Consider the following 22,248-nt stretch of genomic DNA (forward strand, 5'->3'; position numbering starts at 1 on the left):
TAAACCTTAGTTTGAAATAATTATTCTTTTCATATGAATTACTTATCAAATACTTCAGGATGACCTTGTTTGTTCATGCTTCTGCAGGCTGTTACTTTCAGGTTTTAAACTTGTCTCAACGTTTATCAGGTCATAACCTTTTATACAGTCTATGTCATGACCACAGTCTACGGTCATGACAGGCTGTCAGTGAAGTCGTGAACTGATTGGTTGAACCAAAGAAAAACATCACATGATCTCAAATTTGAACAGCGTCACTGAGTCAGTCTGGGCGCCAAAGTAATTTACTTCACTGCAGCCGGTTTGGGATTTAACAGCTCTTTGGTTCACTACATTATCTTTTTTTTTTTTTTTTACTTAAGAGTGCTCATGTTCTTGTCTGTTTTTGCTCGGTGTAAAGTTGTCAGACGGTATCATAGATGGACTTTCTGACCTACTACAGCTTGCTAACTTCACCAGCTAACATTTAACTGCAGAGTCCTCTGAAATAAAGGACGCAACAAACTCGGAACATTCAGAAATGAGCACTGGAAGATAGGGGAGAACACAAAGTCGAATGTTCAACAGATATTTTTTGCAGTGTGGACAGTGCACTTCTTGCAGCGTGGTGAGGAGTAACGTTAGCCGTCAGTCCAGAGCAGCAGCAGCAGGAGTCACTGACATCAGCAGCTGATCAATAAGTGTCTTCAACATTAAAACACTCGGTCCTGACTAACACCAGAGATTACACCAAGCTAGTTTTTGTACTTAAATTATTCACATCGATTTCTGGCTGCTCAGAAGTGTGCTGTGCTAACATTCTTATGTTAGCTAGTGGTCTGTTAGCTAACAGAAATCCACAGAAATCCAACCTGACTGCATTGTGTTAAACTGAAACAGCTTCATGTTACGAAACTTGTCAACACGCCTTAACGTTACAGATGTTAGCTTTATAAATTCTGGGACATGTGAGAGCACTGTTATGTGTGTTTAGCCCGTGTCACCCCCTGGCTAACTCAACACTGTTAAGAAAACGGTGATGTTTTCACTGTAACTTAATAGTTTATTATTTATTCTATTCTAACGTTAGGTCTGATAAAGATGGCAAAATGCTCTGATAGTCTATCATCTACTACCAAACTGTGTGAAATTAATGTGTTCCAAGATGTATATGTATTTATGTATGTTTGTGTGTGTGCGCGCGCCTGCGTGTATAGGACTATTAATTAAAAAGTAATCACTCTCAGTAAAAGCAATGTTTTCCAAAGTCATGCACGGCTCTAAATCCTGATGCCTTTCTTCATCATTTCTTTCTACTCCTCACAGCTGATGACAACTCCTGCTGATGTCAGAGTCCAGTCTCTCCATCATCTCAGGTCTCACTGTGTAAAGTAAGATTTAAAATCCATTGACAAAGCCAAGTTAGTTAGCTCTTGTGGCAGTTGTGCTTGTCATACTATGTGCCTGTTTGTAGATATTTTATATTTATATTTTATATTTATTTTGGCTTAACCACAAGCATCTCAGCAGTCATCTGATTAGATCTGTTCTCATGTACTAACTCAGAAACGATATTGTCTCTGTTGTGTAAGTTTAGTTTTCACAGAAAAAACAGTACTTTAAGGTAATACAATTGTTGTTAATTCAGTGTTTTATTACTCATCAGGAGAACCTGAACCTGAGATCCTGTGTACGACTAAGTGGATGCTGCTGATGGAGACTGACTGACTTCACTACCACCCTGGCTGTCCTCTTCACATCTTGCTATAGTTCACAGTTGAATATCAGGAGGAAACAATGACATTGCTGGAGTCTGTTCAAAAGATATTGCTCATCAACATTTTTACAACACATCCTATTTCTTTTACATTCATTTTACTTGCATTTTCCCTGTGATTGTTAAGATTGCTGTTAAGATTAAGATGAAATAAAGAAAATACAAACTACTACAAATAATAATTCAGATGTTTTCTTAAAAAGGACCTGTAAACCTTCTGTAAATGAAGACAACATAATGTCTATAAATCATGTGGAATCATAATATGAAGGAGGGAAAAAACAGTTGTAGATTTCTCTACAAAATCACTAGAGGTCAGTGTCAAGTTTCTCTCTTTTACAATAAGGAAACACTCAGATCTGCTTTTCTCATTAATCTTAACTGACTGACACTTGAATCCTGCACTGAACTAAAGCCTGATTCTCCTGCTTGTCATGTACATGGTGTCAAAATGTGCTTGAAACAAAAGTCATTTCTGAATTTGAATGAGCCTATTTTGAATCATATATTTTGACTCAATATGATATTTACCATCAGCAGTGACTGCAGCTCAGTCTGTCAGTGTCAATTCATCATCTCAACAGACAGGAAGTAAATCTCAAGATGAACAACAGAAAGCCTAAAGGAGCTGTTGTGTATTTTTATTAAAGCTGGATGAACAAAAACTATGTCCTCCTTCTCTCATCCTCACTGATAGACTCTGCACAGTCTCACATTATTAATGTCCTCAGGTCAACTAATTCACAATTACACAACACAGTCATCTGAGTACCACTGATGTAGCTTTAAAAGTAAGATTTCATTACAAAAAATATAATGTTAATATAAATGAAAAATCTGACTCTTCCATCACATACTGTAGCTTCATTGAAACCATTGCTGAGAGAAGACAGCAGTAATCTATAAAGTCCAAGTTTCTCTGTGTGTGTTTCTTCAAACATCTGAAAACACTGAAACCATTCAATGTCTTTTATGCAAACTCAACTTTTCATGATATTTACATGATCCTGCTGCTGTTGTTGTATTTCTGTATGAATGAAATAAGTAAGAAAAGTCAACAAATAATGAAATAAATGTAATGAAATTAGAATATCACATGTAAAGCAGAGGTGATTTCCAGCTGTGTTTTCACTTTGCAGATATACAGTAATAACGGTCATCAGACTCTTCTATTAGTCTCCATTTAGACCAACATTAATGCTTCATGTGTTTGATTCTATGCAAACTCAGTGATCCTCCTTGTTTCTCAGATATAAAAACTTTACATCAGACTGTCAGTGGAGATCACAGCACATCAGTTTCACCATAAACCATGTTCTCTGTAGCTCTGCTGCTGCTGTTGGCAGCTGGATCCTGTGAGTTTCTTTGTTTTTTTTCATAGTCAGCAGTTCTTCCTGTTTTTTGATAATTTGTCACAAAATATTTTCTTGTTTTCTTCGCAGGTGTGAAGTGTCAACAGTTGACACAGCCAGCCTCAGTGACTGTGCAGCCAGGTCAACGTCTGACCATCACCTGTCAGGTCTCTTATTCTGTTAGTTGCTTTTACACAGCCTGGATCAGACAGCCTGCAGGGAAAGGACTGGAGTGGATTGGAATGAGATATACTGGAGGCTCTCACTACAAAGATTCACTAAAGAACAAGTTCAGTATCGACTTAGACTCTTCCAGCAACACAGTGACTCTAAATGGACAGAATGTGCAGCCTGAAGACACTGCTGTGTATTACTGTGCCAGAGACCCACAATAACACAAACCATCAGCAGACCTGAACAAAAACCCCTCAGTGCCTGAACACTTGTAACATGAAGCCACCAGAGGAGGAGCCCTCAGACCACTAATATACTAATAACACCAGTTCACTGTTACAATAGCAGGAAACAGTATTTGATCATATTTAACCATAAAAAGTAAAATAAATATGTCATGACTTATCATAATATATAATTATAATAATATTAAATAATACAGTGGAGGCATTTACCAAAAAGTGTTCTCTCTTCTTGACTCACAATATTTATATTTCAAGTGGTGAATTTGTTGCAGCATTATTTCAGTGGACAACAACACTTTAAAAACAATTCATGTAACAAGAAATGAAACATAAAAGTTTCTTTATGTCATTTTTAGTTTTAGTTTCAGCTTGGGGATCCACATAAATTACTTTTGTCAGTCTGGACTAACAATGAGAGGAAGGACTGAACAGGACAAGAAATGTAACATTTTCTCCTTTTATTTGTGAGAATACAAGAGCTTTACAGAACACTTTCACAGTCTTTGGTACGATCTGTCTCCAGTATAGATGCAAACATTATAGGTGACCTCAGTAGATCAAAATATCAGCAAACTGTAAGTAAGTTAAATAGGCTGTGGTATTAAAATAAAATAATGTCATTAATAACTGACAATAACATAATTATTTGCTTGGTCTAAATGATTGATAAATTAAAACAGGTTTTATGTCTTAGTCCTATTTGTATTGTAGATTAGTGTTGACCTTTTTTCACATATTTACCTGTTTCTTTTTCATATTTTTCACATATTCTCATCAGTTTTCTTCACTTATATTCCTACTGGGGTTTTCTTTCCCCCTGACATCCTGAATGTTATGAGCACTTTGTCAGAAAAACAAAAAAAGCAACATTTGTTCAGGAGGTACTTTTTCTATTAAAACTTAATGATAATAAGTATGAACTTTATATTGAAATTATTATTGCAAATTTTCAGTATTTCAATCTCGTTCTCTGCTTGCTGTGAGGAGGAGTCAATGCAAAACCTTGATGTCTTTCACCTCTACTTATCTGACTGCAGAGAGGATGACAGAGAACAGTGGACACACAGTTTAACATGATGGACTATAGGACAGGACTGCTGCTTTTAACTATCTGCTGGGCAGGTGAAGATTTTCACAGATCTTGAGTTGAAGTTGTTAATAAAAAGTGACCAGCTTAAATCAACTGATTATTTTCCTTTTTCTGTCTTGGCAGGTGTTGATGGTCAGACTCTGACAGAATCTGAACCAGCAGTTAAAAAGCCTGGAGAATCCCACAAACTGACCTGTACAACATCTGGATTGTCATTCAGTAGCTACTGGATGGCCTGGATCAGACAGGCTCCTGGAAAAGGACTGGAGTGGATTGCAACTATCAATACTGGTGGTAGTAGCAAATACTACTCTCAGTCAGTTCAAGGCCGGTTCACCATCTCCAGAGACAACAGCAGAGAGCAGCTGTATCTGCAGATGAACAGTCTGAAGACTGAAGATTCTGCTGTTTATTATTGTGCTCGAGACTCACAGTGACTGAGTTGATTGAGCAGCTGTACAAAATCCTACAGTACTCATCAGACCCCCTTTAACTCACATGAATCATGTCATCAGTTCAGTTAGTTCAAGAAAATGATGTAGTTCCTTCACACCCAAACACCTTCTTGGAACCAATAATATGCTAATTGGGTTTTTAAACAAAGAATCCTAACGACGGCTCTTCAGAAAGATTTTAATTCTTTTCTTACCTAAAGCAACATTTTTTTTTTTTAACTTGAATTTCAGTATCTGAGCAGCTCTCTAGAGGCTCTGAATGTCTGTGGCTTCAAACATGTGCAACACTGATACAACAAAAAAGTATTTTATGTAAAACTCCAAACCTCCACACAGCTGCAAAAATCTCATACTGTTACATATTTTTTTTGTCACTTCACTTCCTGTTGGCAAATGATGAATTTACATATACAGTAATACATGTTTTATTAAAAGTATACATACATGTTCTTTTTTAAGATGTCAGACTCTTCATAACTTTCAATTAATTCTATTTATTCATGTTTTTGTGGATGATAATAAGTTTTCATCTATTATTAGACAAATTCAACTTATTGTAAAATCTCATCCTTGAAAAATGCAATATTAGAATATAATCAGTTTATCTACAATAATACATGATTAAATGGTAGATTATTTAAAATGTCATTTTAAATAAAATCATAGCACCATTATAAGTTCACTAAATTAACCATATATCATGCTTAAGTACAAATTCAGTCTGGAAACTTCAGACTGAACTCCTCACCTCAAAGTGATAAATAGAAGAACTAAGTAATCCAGTCCAATCCAGTTCACTTCTCCCTGTGAGGAGGAGTCAATGCAAAACTCAGAAGTCTTCCATCTCTACTTATCTGACTGCAGAGAGGATGACAGAGAACAGTGGACACAGTTTAACATGATGGACTTTAGGACAGGACTGCTGCTTCTAACTATCTGCTGGGCAGGTGAAGATTTTCACTGATCTTGACCTGACATATAATTCATTTCAGATTTCATTCACGTTATGTTTTCTTTTTTCTCCTGACAGGTGTTGATGGTCAGACTCTGACAGAATCTGAACCAGTGGTTAAAAAACCTGGAGAATCCCACAGATTGACCTGTACAACCTCTGGATTCACATTCAGCAGCTACCATATGAACTGGGTCAGACAGGCTCCTGGAAAAGGACTGGAGTGGATTGCTTTTATACACACAGGCAGTGCTGCTGTCTCTTATTCCCAGTCAGTCCAGGGTAGATTCACCATCTCCAGAGATGACTCCAGCAGTAAGCTCTATCTACAGATGAATAGTCTGAAGACTGAGGACACAGCAGTGTATTACTGTGCCAGAGACACAGTGAGAGACAGTAATAGGAGACTCATACAAAAACTACTTCCTCTATTTACCTCAAAGACTTGGAACATTCAATGGTCTAAATAGCAATAATAATTGTCCTGAATTGCTGATTTTAATGTTTTGGTTTTTTTTGTTTTCATTCATAACCACTAGAACCACCACTGATAACATTCAATAACATTCATTCCTTTATTATCACTTTTTTGCAATACTGATTGTGATGAACTGTCAGTGATGAAAAGTAGTGATTGGCTGAATATTTAAGTCTGATTTGTAACCTACATAAATATATATTACTAAAATAGAAAAATGTTTTTATTTGATGAAGATATATTTTTGTGTATTTGCAAGGTTTACAGATGATGTAAAAAGACTATTTTTGGTTTCATACAATGCTGATGATTGAATTCATTATATTACACTTGAAACCTAAATTTTGCTCTGTAAATACAGTGATTCAAAAATGTACATTTTGGTATTCTTTGTAAAAAAAATCAAAAGCACTGATTTGTTTGTGTCAGAAACATAAGTTTTGATTGTCCAATACATAATCAAAACCACATACATTCCTGAAACTGAGGCATTTTACACCCTTAACAATATGTTTTAGGGAAAAAGACTGTGCCAGATGCATTTACTTATTAACAAATGAAATATATAAATGTCACTTTTTCACTGTTATTATTGAAGTAAATCTCAAGATGAACAGCAGGAAGCCTGAAGAAGATGTTGTGTATTTTTATTAAAGTTGGATGAACAAAAACTATGTCCTCCTTCTCTCATCCTCACTGATAGACTCTGCACAGTCTCACATTATTAATGTCCTCAGGTCAACTAATTCACAATTACACAACACACAGTCATCTGAGTACCACTGATGTATGACTGAGCTTTAAAAGTAAGATTTCATTACAAAGAATATAATGTTAATATAAATGAAAAATCTGACTCTTCCATCACATACTGTAGCTTCATTGAAACCATTGCTGAGAGAAGACAGCAGTAATCTATAAAGTCCAAGTTTCTCTGTGTGTCTGTGTCTTCAAACATCTGAAAGCACTGAAACTATTCAATGTCTTTTATGCAAACTCAACTTTTCATGATATTTACATGATCCTGCTGCTGTTGCTGTATTTCTGTTTGAATGAAATAAGTAAGTAAAGTCAACAAATAATTAAATAATTAAACAAATGTAATGAAATTAGAATATCACATGTAAAGCAGAGATGATTTCCAGGTGTGTTTTCACTTTGCAGATATACAATAATAACAGTCATCAGACTCTTCTATTATTCTCCATTTAGACCAACATTAATGCTTCATGTGTTTGATTCTATGCAAACTCAGTGATCCTCCCTGTTTCTCAGATATAAAAACTTTACATCAGACTGTCAGTGGAGATCACAGCACATCAGTTTCACCATAAACCATGTTCTCTGTAGCTCTGCTGCTGCTGTTGGCAGCTGGATCCTGTGAGTTTCTTTGTTTTTTTTCATAGTCAGCAGTTCTTCCTGTTTTTTGATAATTTGTCACAAAATATTTTCTTGTTTTCTTCGCAGGTGTGAAGTGTCAACAGTTGACACAGCCAGCCTCAGTGACTGTGCAGCCAGGTCAACGTCTGACCATCACCTGTCAGGTCTCTTATTCTGTTAGCAGCTATTACACAGCTTGGATCAGACAACCTGCAGGGAAAGAACTGGAGTGGATTGGAAGTAGATATACTGGAGGCTCTTACTACAAGGATTCACTAAAGAACAAGTTCAGTATCGACTTAGACTCTTCCAGCAACAGAGTGACTCTAAACGGACAGAATGTGCAGCCTGAAGACACTGCTGTGTATTACTGTGCCAGAGACCCACAATAACACAAACCATCAGCAGACCTGAACAAAAACCTCTCAGTGCCTGAACACTTGTAACATGAAGCCACCAGAGGAGGAGCCCTCAGACCACTAATGATTTCAAGTCTAAGTCAAACAGTCTATGAATACTGTTTACTGTACATTAGTACTGAAAAAGTAACTGTCGAAAAAAGTATAATAAAAGCATTTGATTGCATAATGCAATAATATAGATACTAGAACATTATAATAACTGATATATGATATGATGGGAAAAATGGATTACACTACTAGACATTATTAAACTTTAAACCATCATATATTCAAAGAGACTGGTGTGAGCTACAATTTCACAAGTTGATGCTTTTCCCAAATAGTGTCTTATTTCTCTGACTCATAATGTCTATATGTAGAATATTGAGGAACGAATAACAGCAACATTTCAACATGCACCTTGCTTTAAAAAGGAAGCAGTGAAACCCCCAAAAGTCGTGTCTTTTCCATAACTTCATCATTTAAATTTTTCAGCTCTCATTGATAAGTGTTGTGTTAACAGTAATAGTAAACCTCCCACAGTGAATATTTACCTGTTTGGGTGTTTGTTTTGAAATATTGTTTTATTAAATAACCACAACACATGAATGCAGATCATACATTTAACAGTTTTAAAAAGCTGATGATCTCCAAGAAAACTTAAAAACTTAAAAAAACTGGATATCAAAGGTTTGAGCTTAATATTTTGATAATTCAAAATGTACTCAGCTCATCCTTTTTGTCATGCAGGTGTCTTAAATCACCAGTTGATGATTAATAAATTGTATGAAGGACATTTTATTTAGTATTATGCTGTGCTCATACTTTTGAAGTTAATTATGAGACTGATGTAGGAGAAGCTGACAGTGAATCAATTTTCTCAGGAAACCAGTTCACGTCATATTTAATATGAAAACAAACTAATCACACTGTAAACACGGCTTAGAGAACGCTAACAGTGTTGGTGGTTACTCCTGTGTCCATGGTGCTCATTATCACTTTTTGCGGCGTTAATTTTAATGAATATGTGTTCCATTATCCATGATGAAAATTTCCCAAACAACAGTCCTTACTGTTATTAATATTATTATGTGGTCACAACAATACATAATAGTTTACAGTAAAAGCAGAGATGCATTATTTTAAATAGTAACAGTTGTTTCATTGAAGTCAGTGACATTTTCAAAATGTTACATTTAAGTGAGTAATGAAATAAAAATCTGGTATGTAAAGCAGAGGTGATTTCCATAATAACAATCATCAGACTCTTCTATTAGTCTCCAGTTAGACCAACATTAATGCTTCATGTGTTTGATTCTATGCAAACTCAGTGATCTTCCTTGTTTCTCAGATATAAAAACTTCACATCAGACTGTCAGTGGAGATCACAGCACATCAGCTTCACCATAAACCATGTTCTCTGTAGCTCTGCTGCTGCTGTTGGCAGCTGGATCCTGTGAGTTTCTTTGTTTTTTTTCATAGTCAGCAGTTCTTCCTGTTTTTTGATAATTTGTCACAAAATATTTTCTTGTTTTCTTCGCAGGTGTGAAGTGTCAACAGTTGACACAGCCAGCCTCAGTGACTGTGCAGCCAGGTCAACGTCTGACCATCACCTGTCAGGTCTCTTATTCTGTTAGCAGCTATTACACAGCTTGGATCAGACAGCCTGCAGGGAAAGAACTGGAGTGGATTGGAATGAGAGCTGGATCCACCACATACTACAAGGATTCACTAAAGAACAAGTTCAGTATCGACTTAGACTCTTCCAGCAACAGAGTGACTCTAAACGGACAGAATGTGCAGCCTGAAGACACTGCTGTGTATTACTGTGCCAGATACCCACAATAAAACAAACCATCAGCAGACCTGAACAAAAACCCCTCAGTGCCTGAACACTTGTAACATGAAGCTACCAGAGGAGGAGCCCTCAGACCACTAATGATTTCAACACCAGTTCACTGTTACAGTAACAGGAGAGAGTATTTGATCATATTTAACCATAAAAAGTAAAATAAATATCACATTACTTATTATAATATATAATTATAATAATAATAATTCAGTGGAGGCATTTACCAAAAAGTGTTCTCTCTTCTTGACTCACAATATTTATATTTCAAATGGTGAATTTGTTGCAGCATTATTTCAGTTGACAACTACACTTTAAAAGCTCTTCATCAAAACATAAATAATCTTTCTTTATGACACTTTTAATTTTAGTTTGTGGCTCCACATAAATTACTTTTGTCAGTCTGGAATAACAATGAGAGGAAGGACTGAACAGGACAAGAAATGTAACATTTTCTGCTTTTACTCGTGAGAATATAAAAGCTTTACAAAACACTTTCACAGTCTTTGGTATGATCTGTCTCCAGTATAGATGCAAACATTACAGGTGACCTCAGTAGATCAAAATATAAGCAAACTGTAAATAAGTTAAATATGCTGTGGTATTAAAATAAAATAAAGTTATAAACAACTAACAACAGTGTTACTTCTTTCTTGCTCCTCTGCACTATTATTAATGATTATAAATTAAAACAGGTTGTTTGATGTCTTAGTCCTCTGCATATTGAAGATTAATGTTCACCATTTTTAAAAATGGTTCATCAGATTTTAGATGTCCTTTCTCGTAGGCAGCCATTGGTTTTTGTTCATGTGTATGAAAATCATTTTAATTTTCTGAGGTGAGATTCATCTCATGTTTTAGCAAAGTTAAGATTTTGTGTCATGATAATTCAGTTGTGAGTGTGTTAAAAATATGTATTTGTTGAGTGATACTCTGATATCCAACAACACGAGATGGTTGCAACTCAAACTTCAAACACAAAATTCAACTTTTGAAGACAATTCTGATTAAGTAGAAGTTTCAAATATAGATTGCCTAATTCAAAATTATTTTAGCTTGTGTTGAAATTATTACATTATTGTTTTACACAACAAACAAAAGGTCCAATTCTATCCTCCATGTGAGGACGAGTCAATTCAAAACTTGGTTGACTTCCAACTTCACTGATCCAACTGCAAAGAAAATGACAAATTGTTTAGTTTCTACTGCGACTTTTGTTTTATGCAACGTAAGAGTATTGCATATTTAAAAAACTTCAATGCAATTCTCTGCTTGCTGTGAGGAGGAGTTAATGCAAAGCTTGGATGTCTTCCACCTCTACTTATCTGACTGCAGAGAGGATGACAGAGAACAGTGGACGCACAGTTTAACATGATGGACTATAGGACAGGATTGCTGCTTTTAACTATCTGCTGGGCAGGTGAAGATTTTCACTGATCTTGAGTTGAAGACATCATAAGAAAGTTTAAAACTTACAGCAAATAACTGTTTCCTTTTTTGTCTTGACAGGTGTTGATGGTCAGACTCTGACAGAATCTGAACCAGCAGTTAAAAAGCCTGGAGAATCCCACAAACTGACCTGTACAACATCTGGATTGTCATTCAGCAGCTACTACATGGCCTGGATCAGACAGGCTCCTGGAAAAGGACTGGAGTGGGTTGCAACTATCAGTAATGATGGTAGTAGCTACATCTACTACTCTCAGTCAGTTCAAGGCCAGTTCACCATCTCCAGAGACAACAGCAGAGAGCAGCTGTATCTGCGGATGAACAGTCTGAAGACTGAAGATTCTGCTGTTTATTATTGTGCTCGACACTCACAGTGACTGAGTTGGTTGAGCAGCTGTACAAAATCCTACAATACTCATCAACATTGGACTGAAAAACTCCAACTATCTCATATGGTTAATCACTCATTATCTATTAGATTTTTAAAGAGAGAATCCTAACAACAGTTCTTCAGAAAGATTTTAATTCTCTTCTTACTTAAAGCAACATTTTTTTTACATGAATTTCTGTATCTGAGCAGCTCTCTAGAGGCTCTGAATGTCTGTGGCTTCAAACATTTGCAACACTGATACAACAAAAAAGTTTTTTATGTGAAACTCCAAACCTCCACACAGCTGCAGAATACTTGGCAAATGATGAATTTACATATACAGTAATAAATGTTTAATTAAAATTACAGATATATATCCTTTTCCATGTGAGACTATTTATAACTTTCAATTCATTCACAGTAGACTCACCAAAGACAGATTTTGATAACTATTTATTAATGTTTTTTGTGGATGATAATGTGTTTTTATCCATTATTACACATAATCTTATCCATGCAACACTCAGTATTAGACTAAAATCAGTTTATCTACAATAATACATGAATAAATGGTAATTCATTTAAAATAAAATCATAGCACCATTTTAAGTTCACTAAATCAAGAATGTATCATAGTACACACTATATATTCAGTCTGGAAACTTGATAAGAAAGACTGAACTCCTCACCTCAAAGTGATGAATAGAAGTAACAAGAAATAGATAATTATTTATTCAACATCAACTATGTTCTCTGCAGCTCTGATGCTGCTGCTGGCAGCTGGATCCTGTGAGGAGCTTTCAGTGGATTCACACTAATAAACACATTAGAAACACTGAATAGTCAGATGAATGATGGAGATAATGTTGATTTCTCTTTCCACAGGTGTGTACAGTATTGATCTCATCCAGCCAGACTCAATGGTTGTGCAGCCTGGACAGTCTTTGACCATCACCTGTCAGGTCTCTGGTTATTCTCTGACTGATAACAACTATGCAACAGGTTGGATCAGACAGCATGAAGGAAAACCAATGGACTGGATTTTGCATCGGTGGGGAGGAGGTGACTTTTACCAAAATAATGCTCTGAAGAACAAGTTCCTCTATCACACACACACTTCTACTAGTTCAGTGACATTAACAGGACAGAATCTGATCTGCAGCCTGAGGACACAGCTGTTTATTACTGCGTGCGTATAAACTCCACAGTGATACAAACCACCAACAGATAACAGACAAATACCCAGCAACCAAGTAACCCAACCACAAATTTTCTATATATATCACTGATATTTGAGTTCAATTTAACATGTACCATACAAACAGTCTTTCTTTCTATTTTTGGGTCTATAACACAACTTCAAGAAGTATAAATAAATAAGTGCTCAAGTCTCTGGATATTATATTGTAAGAGGAAGCACAAGTTATATTGGAAAAAAAGCAAACTTAACTTAAACTATAACAGACTTCCAATAAGTGAGCCACTCCCTCCCCATGATACTCTGATGCAAATCTTCAGTGTGTGCAGTGTACCTCTGTCCTGCTGACTGGTCTTGTTGTTCTTGTAGAGCATCAGAAGTCACATCTCCAGCCTCAGGATGATGAACACACTCACTCTTCTGCTGGTTGCTGATGGTTGATACCAGAAAACCTCCCAGATGACTGTTTGTCTCATTTTCTTCTGTGGTTCATCTATCCTTTCATCTCATCAGGTTGTACAGGTCAGAGTATGGAGTCCATTCCTTCCAGTTCAGTAGTGAAAAAGCCTGGAGAGACTCTCAGTCTCTCCTGCAGGGGATCTGGCTTCACATTTAGCTGCTGTGTTATGCTCTGAAACAGACAACCTGCAGGAAAAAGTCTGGAATGGATGGGGAGCGGCTACTCTGATGCCAGTAAAAATACTTATGCTAGCAGTGTGAGAGGACGTGTAGAAATCAGCAGAGATGATAGCAACAGCATGGTCCATCTGAGACTGTCTAACTTAAAGCCAGAGGACTGTGTATTACTGTGCCAGAGACACACACTAGTTAAATTAAGCAGAGAGGCTTTACGAAAACCTAAAACAACTACAGGGGGCAGCGGGAGACCCAAAATATGATGGCAGTGAGAGCAGAATGACAATGACACCAAACAAACACACAAACACAGAGAAACACTTCCTGCTTGTTAGGGATTTTTCAACAATGTCACGGTCAATAACTGACAGTGTTTTCATTTTATTGAGACTGCTGATGTCTACATATGTTTTTCTTTCTCTGTTTTTTAAGACCTGCAAAGAACGAAAAAATTATAATTTTAGATAGAGTTTTAAATAATAATCACATTCTTTTACAGTCTGTAAAAGTATTTAATAAGTTGTGTCATTCAGTAATTACACATTTTGAGCAATCAAAAATAACAAGTGGAGTTTCCCATGGGTCTATTCTCAGACCTCTACATGCTCCCATGCTCCGTTAACAGCTATTACACAGCTTGGATCAGATAACCTGCAGGGAAAAGACTGGAGTGGATTGGAATCAGAGTCAGATACACATCATACTACAAAGATTTACAAAGGAACAAGTTCAGTATCAACTTAGACTCTTCCAGCAACAGAGTGACTCTAAATGGACAGAATGTGCAGCCTGAAGACACTGCTGTGTATTACTGTGCCAGAGACCCACAATAACACAAACCATCAGCTGACCTGAACAAAAACCCCTCAGTGCCTGAACACTTGTAACATGAAGCCACCAGAGGAGGAGCCCTCAGACTACTAATGATTTCAACACCAGTTCACTGAGGGAAAAGACATCTACTCTAATCTACTGTATGTTAAAAATGTGGAAATAATATATATTCTACGTTCTAATAGTAGGGATTTATGATTTATGATTAATGCCAAACTCATAACTTACTAAGTCTGTGAGAAAATATAATGTAATTTTTTTTTTTTTTCAGGACATGAACTAATAGTTACTTATTATTACAATAATACCTTTGTGTATGATAAAGTGATATACTTGCAGCCCTGATAAAAACATTGAAGGGTTAAAATAATTTAGTTTATTTGAAGGTAGAAAAAAACATGATAACAGAAGAATTGAGACTGAAAGTAAATCACTTTAACAAAGAAAAATATGCAAAAATTCTTTGTTGAATCACCAGTATTAGCTGTATTATGACATAATAATTTCCAAAATATTTAATGGAATAACATTAGAATGATCATAATGACAACTGTTGCGGCTCTATGTGTTCCCTGTGCTGTTTGTCCTTTTTCCTCTCCTGTGTATTGCTCCACCCAGATCAAGTTAACACAATAACGTTTTATTCAGTGTTGTTCATTGATTCATCATTTAGCAAACTTACATTTTCTTAATGATGAAAAAGTGGAATCTGACTGTGTATCAGGCTGTAGCTACATTACATTTTAAATATATTTGTTCAGCTTTAATCTGATGAACAAAACACAGGAGGCAGCAACTGAAGATGAAAAATATAGTTCAAGATTTAAAACATATGTAGATCAAAGACACGACTGTAACTCACAGTCTGATCCAGTAATAATGTGTTTGGTGATTTGCAGTTGAAAAGGCGTCGAGGTTAAAATAAAAAAACATTTTTAATTTTTTGAACATCTATTTGTATCTCAGCTCAACAGCATCCAGTGACTTTATTTCAGCTACTTCAACAAATGTAGTAAATTTAAACATTGTCACATAAATTCTGTTAAAACATGTTAAGATTATGCTCCCTGTTTAAAAATCTCACTTTCAAACTGCATTCTGCAGCTGCACCACAGTCCTGCTCACTCAGCATATTAACATATAATCTACAATATTATAGGAATTATGTTCCATCAGTGTGACCAATCAGATCATGAGTAATAGAGATAATTATTCATTGATCCTACGTGTCTAAAGCTTCATACCGATTGTTTAAATTTAAACTGAGATCACACATTATGCGCAATAAATATTTCAGTGCAGGAGCTGCTCCAGAAATGACTGATGCGCATTAAAGCGATAACTTTAGAAAGTTCTGAGTAACCAACAACCAACAAGGATTTTGATTCTGACACACAGTAAAACATCGCTAATGAATGTGCTTTGATACAGACCGAATGAACGAGGAAATGGAACAGCGTGTCTGACTCTGGAAGAGGGAGGAGACAGAGAGAAACTCAGAGTTTGTTGAAGAAAACCTGCCAGCGTGCTGGTTAGCTTGCCATGGCAACTGACCCCAAGTTTAAGTTAGCTCTCTTTCTGGAACTGAAAACCCAGAGTTTCCCTCATCTCAGGGTGAACAAACTCACTAAAACTAAAATCACTAAATGGTCTGTCAATGGTCAGACTCTGACAGAATCTGAACCAGCAGTTAAAAAGCCTGGAGAATCCCACAAACTGACCTGTACAACATCTGGATTCATGTTCAGTAGCTACAGCATGAACTGGGTCGGACAGGCTCCTGGAAAAGGACTGGAGTGGATTGCACTTATCAGTGGCAGTGGTAGTAGCAAATATTACTCTCAGTCAGTTCAAGGCCGGTTCACCATCTCCAGAGACAACAGCAGAGAGCAGCTGTATCTGCAGATGAACAGTCTTCAGACTGAAGATTCTGCTGTTTATTATTGTGCTCGAGACTCACAGTGACTTGAGTTGGTTGAGCAGCTGTACAAAATCCTACAATAGTTCTCCTTACTATGATGATAGATCACAATAATTATCTCATATGATTAATGTCTTCAGTTTAAGTAGTTCAAGAAAATTTTGTAATTCCTCTACTCCTATTCATCTTTGGAGAACAATGTGATATTTTTTTGGGCCTTAAAGATACATTTTACAAGAGAAAAAAATATTTCTAATAAGAGAAGTATATCGCTTGGATATGTAAATCATATTAATAGACAGAACTGTCTTCATTATTACCAAAGAGCTTAAATTAAGATGTCTGACACTCAAGAGATTACCATCAGTTACAGTTTTTGGACTCAGTATTTGAACAAGACAGAAAAGTTTTTTTTGTTTTATTTAGTGCAGAGTGTGAATAATACAAATTGAGTGCAGGACAAGTGATTAACATGAAACTCTTATGACACAGGACAGTACATACAGGAGGAGCAAAAAGGACCAGACAGTAACCCCAAGAAAACAATAACATGAAAATAAATTAATAAATAAAAATAAATAAATACACTTTTGGCTTAGTACAAAATGCACGTGGTGTGTGTGTGTGTGTGTGTGTGTGTGTGTGTGTGTTAGTGTTGGTGTGTAAGGATATAGAGGGAAGAGAGCAGAGGGAAGGAAAGAGAAGTAGAAAGAGAGGATAAAAAAGAAAGAAGAAAAAGTAGAGAAGAAAAGAAATGGAAAGCTGCAGTGTTGTGGAGGATCTCTGGTTTGGAACCAGGGTGAGAGATAGAGTTTTATTTTATTTTATTTTATTTTATTTTATTTTATTTTATTTTATTTTATTTTATTTTATCTTATTTATTTATTTTATTATTTTTATATTTTTAGTGTGTTTTACACCTTTAGCTTAAAAGATAAGATAATCACTTAATTAAAACATTAGTTGTCTAAATGTTTAATCTGAGAGTTAATTGTTAACAGTCTGATTATTTCACCTTTTCTCAGTTTGCAAAATTAATAAGAAATCAAAGCTTCAATATTCACTGAATATAAAACAGGATGTTTAGTATGGTATCAATGAAGTTTCAAACTACTTCAGCAACAACATTACACTGTCAACATTGTCAGTTTATCTCACAGACACCCCACTAAAGATTGTTTTAAACTAATATAATTATCTTTTATAATTATCTTTTAAGGAAAACAAATAGTTTTATGCAGATCATCACACAGGTTTCAGTTCCTGAACATCTGTTCAGAGTCTCCAAGTTTGTCTGGGCTGCATGTCTGTGACTTCAAAGATCTGCAAAAACTGAAAACATTCAAACTTTTGTATTCAAAGCTCCAAACCTCCATCTAACCAGAACAAACTCAAGTCTTCATGCTATTTGAGTATTTCCCCTGTCACTTCACTGCAGTAATTAAATAGATATATGCTGTACATACAGACACACAATAAAATATTTGTCGATTGTTGACACTTATTTTTTTTTACTTTAAAATATATATTTTTTAATCTTTCTTTCTCTTTCTTGTCTTCATTTTTCCTTTCTCACAGAGATTTAGAAAATATGAAATAAAATACAACAAAAATTACAATTAAAATAGTAAAATCTTGGCTGTAAAAAAATTCTATCAGAAAAAATTCACATTAATTTGAAGTATTGTCAAAATCTTTATATGATTTTTAAAAATCAAAATGATGAATGAACTCAGGTCTATATAAATGTTCTTTATAACAATGTAATTCAACAATAACTTTATTTGATTCAATTATTTCTTTCTACTTCAGTCTGGATTTGAGAAGAAATGCTGATCTTTTCACCTTTAATACAACCTATTTAAATAAAATGACATAAATTATTGAACAATATGCAAATACATGTGATTCATAAGGAAGTGAAGTGTGTGTGTGTGTCAGTGAGAGGACAGAAGAGCTCACATCAGTTCAGCTTCAACATCAACCATGTTCTCTGCAGCTCTGATGCTGCTGCTGGCAGCTGGATCCTGTGAGGAGCTTTCAGTGGATTCACACTAATAAACACATTAGAAACACTGAATAGTCAGATGAATGATGGAGATAATGTTGATTTCTCTTTCCATAGGTGTGTACAGTATTGATCTCATCCAGCCAGACTCAATGGTTGTGCAGCCTGGACAGTCTTTGACCATCACCTGTCAGGTCTCTGGTTATTCTCTGACTGATAACAGCTATGCAACAGGTTGGATCAGACAGCGTGAAGGAAAACCAATGGACTGGATTTTCCATCAGTGGGGAGGAAGCACTGGCAGCTTGGAACAAAATAATGCTCTGAAGAACAAGTTCAGCTACAGCAGAGACACTTCTGCTAGAACAGTGACTATTAAAGGACTGAATCTGCAGCCTGAGGACGCAGCTGCTTATTACTGTGTCCGCAGCCCCACAGTGATACAAACCACCAACAGACCTGCACAAATACCCAGAGACTCATGTGACTGAAACACACACAAACATGTTCTAAATTTGAACATTAATAAAGATAGTGCTCTCTGCTTAGTTGATAAATAATTGTATTTATGGAATTCACAGAACAGTAGAGGCATTTTTTCCTCATAGACAGAAGAAAAGTTGAGTATTAAATGTAGATATCATTTGACTTCAACTGCATTTGACATCATTACATAAAGGATATGACACATTTTTCTATATATATTTTTTTGTTTCTATAATGTGTGGAAACTAAAATATTATCTGACAAAATGAATGATAGCTCTATCTCTTTAAAGGCAGGAATAAATACACATATAGGGTGCACATTTCCTTTTTCTTATTTGGCCAAAAGGAAACACAGCTGTAACTTGCTACACCATCAATTAAAGATTGTTGAACATAACAGCTTGTTCTCCTTTTCCACCAGGTCACAAATTAGCTGACAGGATTTGGATATTTTATATTTTCCTCTGTTGTTGTAGATACTTTACTTAAGAAAACATATCTGTGTTGCATATTTCCTTTTTAAACCTGTAGAGGGAGGTCTATGCAAACTCTTTCTTCCCTATAAAAACACCAACAGCAAATGTCATATAGTAGTTTGTGGCAAAACAACAGTTTTATACAAATTAGAAACACTCAATAAAAAGCACTGAACCACAGTGTTTATTACAGAATAAAAATTACACTTGCCTGGAGTTTAATGTTTGTAGTTACTATTCATGGTAAGAAAAACAATTCTTTTACTTCTTATTTAAATGTTCAACATGTGATTTTCAAGTTTGATGGATGATGATGTTCATTTCTTTGCTTACAGGAGTTCAGAGTGAGATCAAACTGGACCAGTCTCCCTCTGAGGTGAAAAAAACCTGCAGAGACAGTGAAGATGTCATGTGTCATATCTGGTTATAGCCTGACAAGCTACTATATTCACTGGATAAGACAGAGACCAGGTAAAGCTCTGGAGTGGATTTGGAGGATGAACACAGGTTCAAACTCTGCTAGCTATGTCAGCTCCTTTCAAAGCTGTTTCATCATAACTGAAACTGCGTCCAGCAGCAATCAGTACCTGGAGGTGACGAGTCTGACAGCAGAAGATTCTGCTGTTTACTTCTGTGCTCGGTGAGTTACAGTGACTGAAGACAGTGAAGCAGCTGCACAAAAACCTCCACAGACACAACATTTGATCAGAGATGAAGCAGTTTTCAAGTAGCAGTATGTTGGTGACTAAAACAATAGAATATTTATATTATCTTCTTATATGCTGCCAATTACGCTCACAGGGAGTAATGAGAAACTTGATAACAAAATAAATCATGTTTAAACTGATTTGATTAAACCATGCATGTTAATGTGTCTCATGTCTGAACATGAATTTAATAGTAATATTTATGGACACATTTTACACACATTAAACTAAAACATGTCAATTAACCAAACACATTTTGAGAACCATTAATGGGGTTTTGAATGGGGATTAAAAGTGTATTTCCTAACAGTGATATGAATGTACAAATAATAATACTAAATAAGCATTTATTGCTTATTCCATATAAGAGCCTCAGTAAAACCATTTCTCAGAGAAGACCACTGCTAAACAGTAAACAGCATTTCTGTAGTTAAATTACTTTTCTAACTATCTAAACTGAGATGTCAGAGTCTGAAGGCAGTTGATGAACATTTCTTAGTTTGGAGTGGGATTAAAACTACAGTACAATATACACAGAGAACTGCAAAGGCTGTGAACTAAGAGGATAAATGGATGTCAAAAGTGTTTTTCAGTTGCAAACCCACTTAACTGTCCACATTTTCCTCTGTTTTGTTTACTTGTCTTAAATGTGATAGCAAAGATCACAAATTATTTGACCGATAAGCCAGCAGACATTTTCTACCTAACTACAGCAAATATATATATATATACTTCTTTTTGCATGTGGTCATACAAGGTTTCAGGTCCTTAGTATTTAATTTCCTTTAGAGGCCCCAGGTTTCTCTGTATGTCTGTATATTCAAACATCTGCAATATGCAAACACTAAAACCCATAAAAAGTTTGTATAAATCGGCTGCAGCAAACTCAAGCATCGATAGTATTTAGATTATTTTGCTTTCACATCTCTTGTGTTTGCAGTAACAAAATAAAATAAAATAAATCTCTTCATAAATATATGAAACTTTAGCAAAACAAATCTTTCTTAAATGTTTTAAATGAGTATTTCATTTATTCATTTATTTTGTGTTGTGTTCTCAACTTTAAACTTGACTTTCAAAGCAGTGATGTAGGAGGAGCTCCTGTAAACAAATTCTCAGGGGTCCAGTTAACATGATACATGAAGGGATTTGAAATACTAAGCCCACTGTTAACATGGCTTACAAAAAGCGGACACTCTTGGTAGTTGTTCCGTTTGTTTTAACTGCTGTTGAAGGTCAAACCATAACAGAGTTACACACATCTAGTTCCTCTATCTATTACTCCCAGTCAGTCCAGGGTAGATTCACCATCTCCAGAGATGACTCCAGCAGTAAGCTCTATCTACAGATGAACAGTCTGAAGACTGAAGACACAGCAGTTTATTACTGTATTACCGACAGTAATAAGAGAGTCATATAAATATCACCTCCTTCTCCAAGTAGAAATGCATTATTTGAAACACTTGACATGTTTCATTAAATACAGGGTCTTGAGTTGATTAAATGAGTGATAAAACTGCTACCATTAATAAACTGTTTAGATACAAGTGGGTTGGTGATGAATATTTATTAAATATTTTATCTGGAATCAAGGCCTTGATTCTACCTCTGTGAAATAATAATTAAAAAGGACACTGAAATTATCATTTCAAGACAGTGTAAATAAAATAATATTAATAACAACTTCCTCTATTTAGCTCCAGTTTGTCACACATTCTTATGCTCTATATTTGATTCTATGCAAACTCAGTGATCTTCCTTGTTACGCAGTTATAAAGATTTCTCATGAGACTGTCAGTGGAGGTGAAAGAGGATCAGAAGCTCACTTCAGCTTCACCATAAACCATGTTCTCTGTAGCTCTGCCGCTGCTGTTGGCAGCTGGATCCTGTGAGTCTCTCTGGATTTGTCACAGTCAGCAGTTCTTCTTTTGCAGTGTAACTTGATCATTTGTAACAAAACATTTTCTTCTTTTAACAGGTGTGAAGTGTGAACAGTTGACACAGCCAGCCTCAGTGACTGTGCAGCCAG

General features: G+C 35.6%; 5 gene segments (V, D, J or C); all 5 read left to right on the forward strand.

Annotated features, from left to right (window-relative positions):
* Window positions 1-686: 686 nt before the first annotated feature.
* On the forward strand, window positions 687-6,675 carry LOC121883813. The segment is given in 6 exon segments: window positions 687-1,015; window positions 1,306-1,370; window positions 1,646-2,070; window positions 3,007-3,111; window positions 3,199-3,397; window positions 6,311-6,675. Coding segments are annotated over 3 exon segments (426 nt in total).
* Window positions 6,676-7,774: 1,099 nt separating this feature from the next.
* Window positions 7,775-8,418, forward strand: LOC121883780. The segment is given in 2 exon segments: window positions 7,775-7,882; window positions 7,970-8,418. Coding segments are annotated over 2 exon segments (348 nt in total).
* Window positions 8,419-11,503: 3,085 nt separating this feature from the next.
* LOC121883802 lies at window positions 11,504-11,946 on the forward strand (the record flags this gene model as incomplete). The annotated part of the segment is given in 2 exon segments: window positions 11,504-11,552; window positions 11,642-11,946. Coding segments are annotated over 2 exon segments (354 nt in total), but the record flags the coding sequence as incomplete, so codon positions are not given.
* A 6,580-nt stretch (window positions 11,947-18,526) lies between these two features.
* LOC121883896 lies at window positions 18,527-19,039 on the forward strand. The segment is given in 2 exon segments: window positions 18,527-18,569; window positions 18,666-19,039. Coding segments are annotated over 2 exon segments (417 nt in total).
* Window positions 19,040-22,049: 3,010 nt separating this feature from the next.
* LOC121883784 overlaps window positions 22,050-22,248 on the forward strand; it is a 28,715-nt gene continuing 28,516 nt past the window's right edge. The window contains 1 exon segment of the V gene segment in view: window positions 22,050-22,107. Within this exon segment, the coding sequence occupies window positions 22,065-22,107 (43 nt within the window).

This window comes from Thunnus maccoyii, chromosome 18 (genome assembly GCF_910596095.1).
Source record: "Thunnus maccoyii chromosome 18, fThuMac1.1, whole genome shotgun sequence".
Taxonomy (NCBI): domain Eukaryota; kingdom Metazoa; phylum Chordata; class Actinopteri; order Scombriformes; family Scombridae; genus Thunnus; species Thunnus maccoyii.